Source organism: Pygoscelis adeliae, unplaced genomic scaffold (genome assembly GCF_000699105.1).
Source record: "Pygoscelis adeliae isolate BGI_AS28 unplaced genomic scaffold, ASM69910v1 Scaffold314, whole genome shotgun sequence".
NCBI lineage: Eukaryota > Metazoa > Chordata > Aves > Sphenisciformes > Spheniscidae > Pygoscelis > Pygoscelis adeliae.
Genome location: NW_008824668.1, coordinates 893,548 through 908,053, shown reverse-complemented (window position 1 = coordinate 908,053; position 14,506 = coordinate 893,548). Strand labels below are relative to the sequence as shown.

Here is a 14,506-nt window from a genome sequence, read left to right as displayed (position 1 = left end):
TCCGGCAGAGGATGGATGGGGAGGGTCCCGCTGGGACGTGGGTCCCTGCCGTGTGCAGCAGCTCCCCGCGTCGTTCTCCATCTTCTCTTCACCCTCCCAAACTTCGAGAGGTGGTCCTTTTCCCGCCAGGGTGAAGGACGCTGGCGCGTCCCGCACAGCAGCTCCCCGCCACTGCTGGAACGCCATCGCGGCCGTTCTGGGGTGCTTTGAGCTGCTGGCGGCGGGATGCATCCACCAGAAAGATCCCGGGCGTGCATTTATCCCCCTTCGTGACAATCCCTACCGCTTAATCACGGCTGGGTTTCGGTCCCTTCAAACCTCTGAGCTCTGCAGACACCTTCCTGCTGCATGGCTCATGTGCCCCGATGTTGTCCCGTTCCCACCTGTGGCTCTGGAAATGCGCCGTCCCTGATGATTGAGACCAAATTATTTCGGGGTTTCCGTGGGGATCTGGCTGGGATGTCACCCCGGCCAGCGGTTTGAGCATCCTCCATCCTCCAGGCACTTTTGGGGCAAATGTGGGAGACAAAGCGCAGCTTGTCTTTGCCAACGGCAGCTGTCAGGCCCTTCTGCCCCGGCCTCACTTAGGGTTCAAATGTTGTCGAACAAATAAATGCTGGGGCGGGTGGTTTGGAAGGGAGGTCCCCTCCGGCCGAAGCTATTCTGGGATTTTATGAGGTAGAAACTGAATCTTAAGGTTCAGCTGAGCATAGAGCGCGCACTCCGTCGCCCATCGCACAAGCGGGGTAACTAATATTTTCTGGATTGCCATCAAAATAAATGGCCGAGATGCTAAGGGACACAGCAAAGCCCTCTCTTTTCACACGTCATCTGTCCGAAAGGCAGCGGGGGCAAGTTCTCCCCCCTTGTGCCTAGGAAATGGTAAATTGCTGGGGAGATAAGGAGGGGAAGGAGCTGTCGGAGGGATGGGGCGCGGGAGCATGACTCACTGGCTTTCCCTCCGTCTCCTCCTGGCGCAAGAGCTACATTTAACCAAGACGAGCGACAAAAAAAAGAAGGAAAAAAAAAACCCAAACCAACCCAGCAGCAGTAACGCGCTCCACATTTATCATTCGGTTTCCAATCATACGTTTTACCAGAAGGGAGCCAGGATGACTCAGGTGAAATCAAGGGGCCGGCGCTGGCCTGCAGCCAGCCAGGCTTCAGCGCGGTTTCATTGCCCCGGGCTCAGATCAGGGAACAGAAACTGCCGCGCCGGAGGATTTGAAGCCCTGAACTCCATCCCCGCTCCTCCCCGGACACCCACCGAGGTGCAAGCTGGGTACCTCGCATCATTTCGCAACCCTCTGAGGATGTCCAAATCCTCCGTATAAGCTAGGTGGGTTCCCTTACTAGAAACCTGCAAAAAATGTTCTTGGGGCTCAGCAGAACGACTGCCACTTTCATTTGGAGCTAGACTAAGCTGACATGGTTCAAAGGGTTGGGTGGCATTTCTTCGGAGCTACAGACCACTGAGACCTAAACATCCGCATGAAAAAGGGGTTAGTAAAGGGCATCTAATTATCTTGGCACTCCCTAGTCTTTGCTACCTTTATTCTCTTGGAAAAGGAGAAGATAAGCTCCCTCTGGAGTCACCCCAGACTTTATAACAGTCTGAACTCAGCAGCTGTGGGAGTTGGTTGTAATTTTCCTCCTATTTATGGGGAGAGAAGGGCAGTTGCCACCTTATTTGCTAGAGTAAGCACTGTGTGGATTCGCAGAAAACCACTTTTTCTGGGTATGTCTGAGCAGAGGTTGCACACGTGGGAGCCGGTGCCAGCAGTTCTGCCAACAGCATTTGCAAACGCAGAATTATTAGGTTTAGGTAATTTAGATATGTGTCAGGGTGTGTTAGGACACAGCCCGATTTCCAGCCACGGCGAAGTCCTCTCCTTCTGAAACACAAACCCACATCAGCTGGGAAAGCAGAAGCACTAATGCTTGGCCTTTTTTTTTTTCTTTTAAGTGTCTTATGATAAGATTTTATTGATAATTCCCTATTAATTGCACCCCATGTTCTCATGTAGCCTTCCCAAAGAAATTTTTCTTTGCTATTTCTGAATATACCCCCAAAAAAGTGAAACACAGGCTATAAAACAGAAGAGCGGCAGATGGTCCCGTGCAACGTTGTTAAAAGATACTTTGAATTTCGTAAAGGGAATCTGCCCTGTTTCTCTTTCCTGTGCTCGCTCAGAGCTTGGGGGTTATTTTCGCTGTTCAGAGGTTGGAGATTCTTAAAAAGCAACAAAACAGAGAGTGCAAAAAGCCCCGAGGCTGTAACTTGAATTATTTGCAAGTCTAGAATAAGGTGTAGAGCAGGTGAAAGCCCAGCGCACCCGCTGGAGGTTACCTGGGGTGTCCCTGGGAGAGCCGGGGGATGCTGCAGGGTGCCAAGGTGGGGGCACGGGGGTGCATGGTCCGTGGTAAAGCCCATCGGAGGCCTCTCTTGTCTTCAAAAGTAGAGAAAATACGAAATAGGGACAGGATGGAGCGGGTTTATATTCAGGCTCCAGCTCCTTGACCCGTTTCAGTCGATCGAGCTTCCCCACGGTTTCAGTGGCATTGAGCGGGACCCGGCGGGGAAGGGCTGGAGCATCGTTCCCTGCATGCCCGAGATGCTCCTCAGGGTTTGAAGAGCGGGCTCTCGAAAGAAACCTCGTCGCGCCAAGCTGGCTAAGGATGAAGAGACCCTGGGCAGTCTTCACTGGGTCAGATGAAGCCGCCTAAAAGGTATTTCAAGGGCAATTTCTGCGTTGACAGCTGCTAAAAAAAAGGCTGAGATATATCACGCACAAAAGACCTATTTTTCCTCCATTGACTATAAAGTGGGAGCGTTTGGGACTGGGCTCAGAGCTTAAAGTTCGAGATGATGAATTCCACCTTTTCAAACCATCTGCATCGACCCAGCGTATCATTAACAGCTCAAGCAGGAAAAGAGCAATGCACATCGATCCTGCTATTAACATCAAGCCAGAACGTGACCCGAACGTGATCCTTAAATAATAGCTGAGCCCACAGCGGCGATGGATGGCAGCGTCGCAGCCTACTGACATCCGTCCCATGCCCTGGAAACACAGCTTGGGATTTATCAGACCCTGGAATCACAGCGCGTCAGTTTAAAGAGTGAATCATGAACAATTTAATTCTATTACCCAGAATAACAAGCAAAATTGATAACAGGCTCCTAAAATACTAACCTCTTACAGGGGGATTTGTTGCTCTGCAAGGACAGAGGATCCCCAAGGTCTGAGGGGTTTTCTTCAGATGCCATCTGCGTTTTAACTTCCCTGGTGAGGTCTCACATTTTAGAGCTGAAACTGGAAGCGAAGGCAGCAGTTTTGCCCTGCCCCGGCTTTCCCCTCACGCCTTCACAGAGCAAGGACGCAGGATCTCACACCGATGGACTCCTCCAGCCTTTGCTCCCCGAAATTTGGAAAACTTCAGAGGGGTGGCCCGGGCAGGCTGTAGGAGGTAAATTCATATTTATGCTTTTAAGAACGTGAAAACAGCCTATAACGCAAGTCTCCAGGCTCCCATGGACCTGTACCCTATTTCCGATGGGAGCTATCTGACATCAGCCAGGGTGATCTCTAGGTCCCTCCAGCCCATTCCTAAACCAAGGGCGGCTTTTGATTCACGCGCCAGGCAGACGGGAATAGCAGCTGTGCCCCCGCATCGCTCCCCTCGGTTGCTTCTCACTGTTATTACTCCGAGATCGATAATGTGATTTGTAGACTGGATTGTTCCCTGGTAACACGCGACTTGAAACTATTCCTGCAAATTTCCTCTGCCATTCGTGTCCAATTGAGTCCAGCGTCAAGTGGCTCTTTTGGCAGCCCGGGTAGGTATCCGTGTTTTGACTGCCTTTAAGTAAATTAATATTGCATTTATACAGCAGCACATCAGCCAGGAGGAGAGAGAAGCAGCCAGGTCTGCTGTTCTCCATCAAAACACTCTACTGCATGAGACACCCGACCCTCTCATAGGCAATTCTCACCGCTGTTGTCTTCTCCTCGGACTAGCCAGCCAGGACCATCAAGTTGAGTCACTCCACGACCATCACAGTTATGTTCTTTAGAAAGAAGTTGAGGTGCGTTTCATAGCCAGAAGATGTTTGAGAAGGGAAAGCTTGTCCAAACACAGGCCTTTGCCCAGCTCCACCCCAAGCATCCAAGCTGGTTGAGTTTTCTTGACTTTCCCACCCCAAAACTGTTCCCTGTTGATATACGACTTTCTTTTACTGCCTACGAGGTAAGAAACACGCCCAGCTGGAGTAACCAAGCTGCTCCGGCTGTGCGCACCGTCGGAGGCTGGCGACAACCACAGAGCTCTGTGAAGGTGACTTACACCGGGTTCATAAAGCAGATCTTCACTTGAGTCTGATGGCATTGCTCACTCCTGCAGCAACAGAGGGAGAAGGAGAAGTTATAAGCAACAGTTATTAATTTTCTAATCAGGGAATGCAATGCCAGACAAGCCATGGGAACTTCGCTTTAGGTTGATGCAAATCCTCAGTGAAGGACACAGCAGAAGCCCTGGAGAACCCTAACCGACACCAGCAGAGCTAACCCAAGGATGAACCAGCTTTGCTGCGGAAACTGGAGACACAGGACATCCCCAGAAGCCAAGACGAGACATCTTTCTTCCCTGATGGAGATGAGCATCTTAACTGTAAATGCATTGCCACAAAATATTTGCTGTCACACTCCAGTACCAAATGCTTGAGATAAACTTGTCAGATGTTGTGCTGCAAATAGACCTTCTAATCTGACCACTACCTACACTGAAAACGACAACAAAAAAAGTTAAAACTCCCAGTATGAAAGGCAGCAATCAGCTTTACACCATTTACTTGAAAGCAGCTACCGCTCTGTGCTGTGTACTACACGTACTCGGCCTCCTCGCCAGAGGCTGCTTGTCACTAGGATTTAAAGCACAGCCAAAGAAAACTCTCCAAATCCAAAATAACACAAGCTGACACGGATTCATGACATGCGAAGGGCAGAGATATTTTTTTGTCAGGATTTGGCATTACACACCATTTAAAAAGAAAAAAAAAAAGAGTAGGGTATGCAAAATACGATTTTGGTGATGTTGTTGGAGCCCAGCTGCAGCTTCGCCTGCCCCTCGGCTGCCAGCCCGCGGGTCTGAGCCCAGCAGCGAGGGACAGGCAGCAGCAAGTAGCTCAGGTAGAAACCGAAACGTCGTGGGAAGAGTGCTTTCCTCCCGCGACGTGCCTGTTATCATCCTCCACACTCAGCTCGTGCCTTATACAGCAACGCGATGCTCCGAAGGCAGGCGAGGCTTTTTGCATTGGTTTGGTCAGCTCAGCTCGGCGGTGTCGTTTTCTTTCATAGCAAAATTATATTATGGAGCAAGTGCTGGGAAAGCCAAAGAAAATATTCTTTAGGAGGTGAGCGGATATTTTTTTGCAGTACAAATGTTCTTTCCCTGAATAAATGCCGAGCTTCCTGCAGATCCGGCACTCCCTCTGAAGTCCAACAGGTTAGCAACACTCCAGCAAACCTAGCAGGTAATTTATAGATGTTTTTATAAGATAAAGGGCTTGAAATGCTCTGTCAGCTGCAGAACAGGGGAGGTGGGCGTTTGCTACTTTGGATTATATCCCCCCATGAAAAACTGTCAGACTCTGCCCATCGTTTTGGGACTATCCTTGTTGGTTTTTAGTAGCTGCATCTTTCCGGCAAGGAGCATCTCTGGAGTAAATATGGAGCAACAGCAGCAACAGAGGTAACTGAACAAAATGCCACACGCACAAATATATAAAATATTCTCTTTTGCAGGCTCCATCACCTGCTATCTGTTTTCATACGCTACTTCTTTTAACATGACTTTCTTCTTCAGAAAAAGTGCATGAGGAAGGGATTTTTTTTTTTTTAAGGTCAAATAACGTAACGAAACAGAAGAGGATGACAGACTCAGACGCAGAGAACGAGGAAGAGAAGGTGCTTTGTGTTCCCGGATTTGAAGAGGAACGGCAATCATCAGGTAGGGGCGTCGGGGTTGGGATTAGACACAGCAAAGCGTTTTGGCACAGCAACATGAAGAGCGCGGTCGCAGCAGAGCCCCGGCGGCGGGTCAATAGCTGGAGCCTTTCAAATCTGATCCAAAGATCAGCTATTTCAGCGGTGCAATCCTCCCTCTCTGGTTTTCTGAGCACAGTAGGAACAACCAACGTCAGGCAGGTTTCTTGACATAGTTTCCAGGTTGGCTTTTCTAGAATAGCTGGTTTTTCAGTGGAAAGATGGCAAATTCAGCACAAAGAAGCATTTCTGAAGAATTTAATGAAATTCTATTAAATTCTTTGGGGGATATCTTTTTCAAAAAAAAAAGAAAAAAACCTAGCTGAGATTTAAACTGTTTTCACTTGAAAATCCATTCCACGTTTTCTGTTCATTTTTGGTTTGGCATTTCATTTCCACCCGAATTGAAAGTTATACTTAGCACTGTCCTGCCGGTGCTTTTGCTGGATGAGCACACCCCATTCCCGGCTGGCTCAGCGCAGCTCCCCGGAAGGCTCCAGGTGATGGAGGGTGTATTTGTAGCTCTGCCTGCAGCTGCGTAATAGAGCAAAATCCATCTTTGATGAAAGAAACGCGACAGCAGCCTAGTGGGAGATGATCCTCCCAGCATAAAAGCAGCTGGGTACTCGCTTCCACAATCTCGATAGCCCCTGTTGGCTGTTTATTTTATTGCTGTGGACAGCAGCAACTGTCATAATTAAAAATCCCTGCTGCAATCACCATCACCAACCATGCAGCTCCGATGCAAAATTTCAGATCTGATGTTGGAAACAGTTTTGCCGCCTCTAACCAGCCGTGGGGGTAGCAGTCAGATCCAGACTGTGACCCCAAGGCTGCGGACATTGGGTTTGATGAAACCCACAAGCATTATACAGCGAAAATTAAGCCAGGAGGAAAGCAAACGGGAACCAGGGACAGGCAGGGTGGTGCCCGACATCCCCAGTGATTTCCATTAAGCCATCCACAAAATCCAGGAGCCTCCCTTTAAACAGACCTTTGGTGTGTTTGTTCAGAAGAGCTACATGATTGCGAACATCCAGCTCTCCGAAAACTCTCATGGAAGTTTACTTTGGATGTTCCCTTCCTCCTACAGGAGCCAAAAGGACTTTGGATGCTCTGTGGGACCAGCCGTTTGCAGCAGCGGATACCTACCCGCCTCCGTACCGGATTTGTGCCTGTAGTTGGAAGCAAAGCACAGCCTGCGCAACAGGGCGGGACGGTGGACCCACACGGTCCCAACAGCCAGAAGCACAACTGGCTTCAATGTCCTGAGCCCGAGGTGTAACTATCTTGCTCAAGTAATTTTATGCAGCCTTTATGTAGAAGCCCTGAGGAGTCACTCAGAAAGCCTGCTTGCTTACTTACTGCAGAGGGTGCCTTAATTTCTCGTATTTGGCCTGCGGAAAGGGCACCTGACAGGCAGCTCAGCTCGAGTACGGATTCTATGTATACAGATGAAAAGAAGGGCCATCCGTTCACACCCAGCCCATCTCGCAGCACCACGGTCAAGACGCTCAAGTCGTCACCAGAACAACCTAGCCTAGCAGAAAGAAAACATTACACAGTTCACCAAGCTCATAGTGATTTTTCTATCAGGCTGTTTTTCTTACCAATGCAATTCTGTTTTTCTCCAATACACCCAAATGTGGAAATATGCTTTACTGCCTAAAAATAAATCCCAGTCTCTGATACAATCACTTCTTTCCGAAGAATGTAGAAAAATCACTGTAATATGCCACTACTCTCCTGAACTTCCTGTATTATGTCAATACAGAAAATTAATTATTACTTACATTACTTATTACTTGCTGTCTACTGTCAGCATTAAACAAATAAAATGTGCAACATTATATAAGAACTGTGGATGAAAAAAAAGCATTTAAATTGACAGGTCTTCAGGTCTTTCTCTATTTGGATTTACCATCCCTGGTTGACATCATGACCCCCATTTTTTTTTAAGTTGTTTTTTTTTTTTTACATACCGTGAAAACAGGAGCTGTTTTCTCCAAAATGACCTACAATTGCTAAAAAGAGTCTATAGCAAAACACATCTTACACTAAGATTTAGTGGCTTTTACAGAAATCTCACTGAATCTTCAAACTACAGATTTCAGTGTTAAAAGTGTGTTCTAAATGGACAGTCACCTGCCTTTTCAGTAATAATGTGAAGACAAATAAAGAATGAAAAGTTGCACCAGGGGATATTTAGATTGGACGTGAGGAAAAATGTCTTTCCTGAAAGAGTGGTTAAACATTGGACCAGGCTGCCCAGGGAAGTGGTTGAGTCCCCATCCCTGGAAGTATTTAAAAGACGGGTAGATGCGGCGCTGAGGGACAGGGTTCAGTGGGCATGGTGGTGTTGGGTTGACGGTTGGACTCGATGATCCTGGAGGTCTTTTCCAACCTTAATGATTCTATGACTCTCTGATTCTATTAAAAAAAGCAAACGATGAAAGGATGTCCAAACCCAGGGAAAAAAACCTAGTTTAGAACTCTTCAGTCTCAGTTGTTACGCTAGAGATAAATTATTTTACCTTGTCCTTAAAAAAAGTTTCAAACTTGGAGTTTGCTTCAAATACATTTATTAGACGTACTGCCTTTTCTCCAGAGAAGGTAAATACGACTGCCTTATGACTTGTAGGTAGAAGTCTGTTTACTTTCATTATAAAAACTGCAAAGACCACCACCTTAAAACAAAGAAACATTCACATTTTATTTAAAAAACAAACATTACATAAAACAATACAGAGATTTTCAAGTACTGAGCACTTTCTGGACCCTGCTGAGGCACAGATTGGGGAAGTACATTTGCACAGTCTGGAATGGCTCATTTTTGCACATCTGACCTTCCTAATTCAGCTCCTGTGCCGGTTTTCTCTCCCTGCCCAGATCAGACTGCTCTCTGCCACCGTCACAGCCAGAGATGTCGAAAATGCAGCTGAACATCAGCACCACGTTAAGCTATCTTCCCCTCACTCCCATTTTTTTGAGTGACTTTCTCTTACAAGTGTTTGCAGCAGGCAGAAGGAATGGTATAGAAGCCATTACTTTGCCTCTCTAAAACCATAGGACGGCTTTTGGACGTAGTTTATCCTCTCCAGAATGACTAATCCCTATTTAGCATCAAATATTACAAGTATCGAGGCACACAGCTACACAACACTGTGTGGAACTGTGCTTCCAGGTAACAGGTCCATTAGTATTAGTTTTGCTATCAAGCTTTATGCCAGTAACTTGCAAAAGAGCGGGAGAATGAATTCAACATTTCCCTCAAGAACTGATAATAAAATACTTTCTAAAAGACTATTTGGAGCAAGGCACTCTTTTTGCTAGCGCTCTTTGAGCACAGCAGCAAGTTCCTCAGTACAGAACTACCTAACGTTTTCAGAAAACAGATGCTGAGAAGGTACCACATTACTTAGCTTTGCTTGAATGCAAAAGCCGACAATCTGACATTTGTAGATTGATCTAAAGGCTTTGGTTTTTTGGATAAATTTGAGTCCTCCGATTTTTGCTCCTGATTCTTTTTCGCTTCATCTTCATCAGCTGTGGGACGCTTTCGCTTTTTGTCTTCTTTTAAATCACTAACCGTTCCTCCTTTTGCTTTCTCGGTCCACACCTTTGAAGAAAGTACATCATTAAACAGAAAACCACTAATTAGGCCACAAAACTCACCACTTTATTTAATACACCTACTTTCTCTGATTATAAGGAAGCACTGAAATAATTCCTGTTAAGAACTAATAAGGATCAAGTTAGGAACAATTTCCTCACTTTCCATTTTTGTGACAGCGTTCTCCTTCAAAACTATACTTCATTTGAGCCTGTATATTAAATTGAAGCTCTCGATTGTCTTTCTGGACAAATAAGAAACCCAAAAGGCGTTAGAACAAATTTAAGCCCCAATGAATGAAGCCTGCCTACGTCACTTTTAACTCCTTCCCTTCTCTTTTGTTATTTCTTCATTGATTACGTTTCTCTCACATGCCCCACTTTGGAAAAGCTGCTTTCTGCTATTACTTATTATTCAGATAGCTTATATTTTCATAAAGTATATGTCATAGATCATGGCCCTTCTTCAAAACTGAAGTCCATGAAGATGGAGGACAGTGGAATTTAAAGAAAAAATTCCTAACTGAAAATAACCAAGGGATTCCGCGGAGGGAAAAAGTTCTCAAAAAAACAGAATTAGAGAATGCTTTCTTACCATTCTTTCTTCTGACGACAGCATTCTAAATCGACTCATGCCTTCTTTTATTACTTCTGCTTCATTCAGATCAGGATTATCTGTCAAAATGTTTGCTCTGTTCTCTTCTAGCCACATCTGGAATCCTGTCTTTGGTCTAAAATGAGCACACAAAAATTGTCCATTTAAGAAGGTTATAGGAAAACCATATCCCTCAAAACACCATTTCTAAACACCACCTAACTGGACTTTTTTGTTCTTGAAAGAAAAGACGTATATATAGTCAGCAGTTTGCTTTCTCCTATTGCAGTATGCTTAAAGAACATGCTGACAGGGCAAGAGTAAGTCAAGCATTTTTATTAAAACTGTGATATATATGGAAATTAACATTTCAGTTTTAGAATGACAAAGCATAATGGTTCTCTTCCTTTCTGACAGGGTCCCATCAACCTAAAAATAGAGCACATATATTAGCATGTTTCAGCTAATCCTCTTCACAATTCTCCTTGCCACTTGTTTTAGAACATTATCTGTAAAGGTTAATGAAAAGAATGCTAGTCCAAATGAATAATAATTACCTTCATCTTCCTCAGTCAAATGAAGTCTAAATGAAACATGATTGTAATAATGCAAGTTTCATGAGGACTGGGACTGTTAGAAAATACATCTGCTCCAGAGGAACAGGACAGAGTAGAGTCTTAGCTAGGAAAAGACATGCTCCTTAGGTGATATAGCTTTTTGTTTGCTTTTTTAAAAAACACGCTAAAGTAAAGCTTTTACACTTCCACATAAAACCCTTTGCTTTTAGACCTCCTTTGAGATTTGCTAGAGATGTTTAAACTTTAAGTATTTCCTATACTTGGAACTGGCACAGCAGCATGGTTTCATTTATCATTCAAAGATCATTATCAGATGCATAAGTAGTATCAAGGCAAAAATCGTTGCTTAGAGCCCCAAAATTGCATTTTGCATTGTTTGTTTATTATTCACTCACGCATGTATTTGTCTCAGGCCGATGCAAAACTTCTACTTTGAATAACACTGCCATGCACACCGGGAAAGATTTAACGAACAGAATGCTCTTCTCTGTTCTTCCGCCGTGATTGCAATGTGGCAATTTGAAAATCCAACTGATGTGTTTTATTGCAGGTTTGTTTGATAACATGCATAGTTTAAGTAGCAGTTTACTAAATTTCTGAAGCGAGTTCACAAATGTGACAACTTGTGAGCTAACCCTTTGATCTTGATGTTCTGCTACTTCGGCCAGTCCAACGTCTTCAGAAACAAAGTAGTTTTTGGACTTTGGACTTGCTATCCTATCGACACTGGAACATGGCATCGAGATGCAAGCGTCCACTCACCTTTTATTTTCAGTGTTCTCCTGTGCAGTGACTTTGACTTCGTGGGACTCGTTTCCTGCTTTTTCTTCTCTTTCTTCCACTGTTTTTTCACTAGAGTTAGGTGTACGAGCCTGGAAGAAGGAGGCTGCTAAAGCCTATAGAAATTAAGGTTAAAAAAAAAAAAGGTAAGGACACCTCGCTCTCAGACAACACCTACCATGTAGCCTAACAAAAACCAAGCCTTTCCTAATGACATAATCATCACTTGCATTAATATAGCATCTAATCTGTTCAATTTCAGCACAGCAGATGTTTAGTTAACACTATTTCAAATAAAAGCACAAGATTCAGCACAGAATGTAATTTCTACAACTGAAAATGTTTTTTGGCTGTTTTATGTGTTTTATAGTTTCTGCAGTATGCTTAAATGAACTTTGCCATCTAAGATGCTTTACTCAATCAACAGGGTTTCATACTTGATAAAAGCTGGTAAAATTCAATTTACCGTTCTTTGCTCACTGAAACAACGTAAAAAGACTAGAAACATTACCTGCTTGGACTTGGGTTTGGGAATCAGAGGCTTTATAACTGGAGGGTTCTGCTTGTTTACAGCTCGACTGCTAGACAAAGAAGTTTTCTTTGAGTATTTGCTCATAGTGTCTAGAACATTTGCTGAGGGGACCGCTGGGTCCTTTTTGTTAGACGACACCTAGCAAAACAAATAAATAGACATTTTATTTACTTTCTGTCATGTTCCCCTCCTCTGTCCCTCCCAGATATCTATCATAGCCATATTGTAAACTTTAGATATAATAATCGGTTGTGATTTTCAGAACACCACAATCAAACCAGCTGCAAAATTCTTACCTTAAAGGGATTCACTCGTCCTTGGCTGCTTGATGCGATTACAACTATTTAATAGGAAAGGGAAAAAAAAAAAGTAAAAATGTGTGTGTACACACACACATATATAAAAATCTATGACGCAATGTGCACATTCTAGATGAGTAGATGAAACAACATTAGCCTTATTTCCAAAGAACACGGCTAACACTCATTGTATGTGTTTCAGCCTCTGTTCATTGAAAATTGAAGAGGAGAACTGAATCAAAAGCATCAACTATTCCACACCAAAGAAAATAAGTTCCCATCAAGCTTGAAAGTGGTCGGATAAAGAGAAAGACACTTTAATAACCCCATGAAGGTTATACTATACATGCTCAGCTATTAATTAGTCATCAGAAATGCCACACAGGACCAACAGTTTAAAATACAAATCCACAGGAAGACCCAGTACTTCCCCCACTCCCAAATCCGTTTCCACTCCTATTGTTCTTGCTAGAGGGCTGGCAGGAGGGAAGAAGCAAGAAGCAGCAAGAGGTTGCATTCTGCCCCTGCTGCTCAGACTCACAGTTCTACGGCAGGGTTACTAACTCTGCCTTGTAAGTGCAACCAGTAAACGTGCCTGTGATTGGTAAAACAAATGAACTGATCATTCTTCTCATTTTTTCCCCTGTCCCAAAGAATGCCTTCATGACACAGGCAGGCAAGACAACCGATTCGGCATCTGGCACAGCTAAGGCAATCAGAATAATGTTATGGAACATCATTAGGTAATGAAGACATCAACAGGAATAGGGAACCTCTTAAAGACGTGAGAACAACAATCAGTGCAAGTTACCACTTGACAACACTGTTATGCACTGAATTTTAGTAGTAATGGGAGAACGGAGGATAAAAACAGGAGCAGATGTCGTGAAGCATGACAAAGTTCTCATCCTGGAATAAATGGAGATTTACTCACTAGACTTTGGAGTAGTCACCTCTGCTGAAGTGACACCTTTGGAGAAAGGATTTGGTCCTTCAGAAAAAAGAGAGAGGTACATATGTAAGTGCAATAAAATTTAATAGCATAACTTCTTTAAAAACAAAACCCCAAACAGACAAGTAAGTTATAGTAAAGCAATCTATATTTTAAAGCATGACTTTTCCTTTTCAAATTGTACATACACTTTTACAAAACCATCTGTTGTCTCTACCTAGATTTAACTTAGACTTGTATACTTATTCCTTAAACCTTAAACTTATGCCTTAAAGCGTGCCCAGCAAGCTACTTGTCTGTCAGTTCAACTCCTGCAAGATTTGAGCTGAAACCAAAGCAATGGTTTCACAAGGTGACCCAGTCCATTAGAAATAGTATCCGACAACGGAAAAACTCCCCAAGGGTCCCTCAAATGGTTACTAAGTACAATGCAGAAGCAAGCTGCGACAGAGCAGATGACACACTAAACTTGTTAACTCTGCAGTGGCTGCAGGCACAGTCTGGAATACGGACCCGCTCACTCAGGTAGGCACTACCACTCATCTCCCACAGGGAATTCCAGGTAACGGGAAGCCCGCAGGCAGGAGTTACTGCATGTCACCCTGTTGTTCCTGAGCATTTTTTCACATGTCAACACCCAAATAAGACAGATCAGAAACTACCAGACCTGTTCTGACTAGGTAGCAGAAAACCTAGTCCCTGCTACAGTTGCAGAGTTTCAAAACTCAGTGAAAAAAATGGGATTATTTTCTATTTACATAAATGGCTTCTAAATCAAACCTCCTGTACCTCACTTGTGGTGCCCCGTGACAGGTGGTGTGCCTGTCTTTCCTAAATTTTACGTCAAAAGAACAAAACAAAACAACAGACAGAAAACCCCATTGTTTGCATAGTCCTATAGACTGCTGAGTTATCCAAACTACCAATTATCTGGGAATTTTCTAGAATTCCATATTATGTCTATGAAAGACACATCTAGGTAACTTCCAGCCTATTCAGAGGATATATTTTTCTTACTCTGTTTATGCACTTCTGGTGTTTCTTCTGCTTCCTCATAGGCATCAGTTTCCTCAGCATCTTCCATTTCTTGGTCCTGCTGTACATTTCTGACTGG

General features: G+C 44.2%; 1 protein-coding gene across 1 annotated transcript in view; it reads right to left on the bottom strand.

The window, feature by feature from the left end:
* Window positions 1–9,462: 9,462 nt before the first annotated feature.
* WDHD1 (WD repeat and HMG-box DNA binding protein 1) overlaps window positions 9,463–14,506 on the bottom strand; it is a 29,311-nt gene continuing 24,267 nt past the window's right edge. The window contains 7 exon segments of the mRNA XM_009322918.1: window positions 9,463–9,663; window positions 10,252–10,387; window positions 11,592–11,725; window positions 12,121–12,279; window positions 12,438–12,481; window positions 13,375–13,431; window positions 14,410–14,506. The exon segment at window positions 14,410–14,506 is cut by the window's right edge and continues 24 nt beyond it. Coding sequence (XP_009321193.1) covers window positions 9,463–9,663; window positions 10,252–10,387; window positions 11,592–11,725; window positions 12,121–12,279; window positions 12,438–12,481; window positions 13,375–13,431; window positions 14,410–14,506 — 828 coding nt within the window.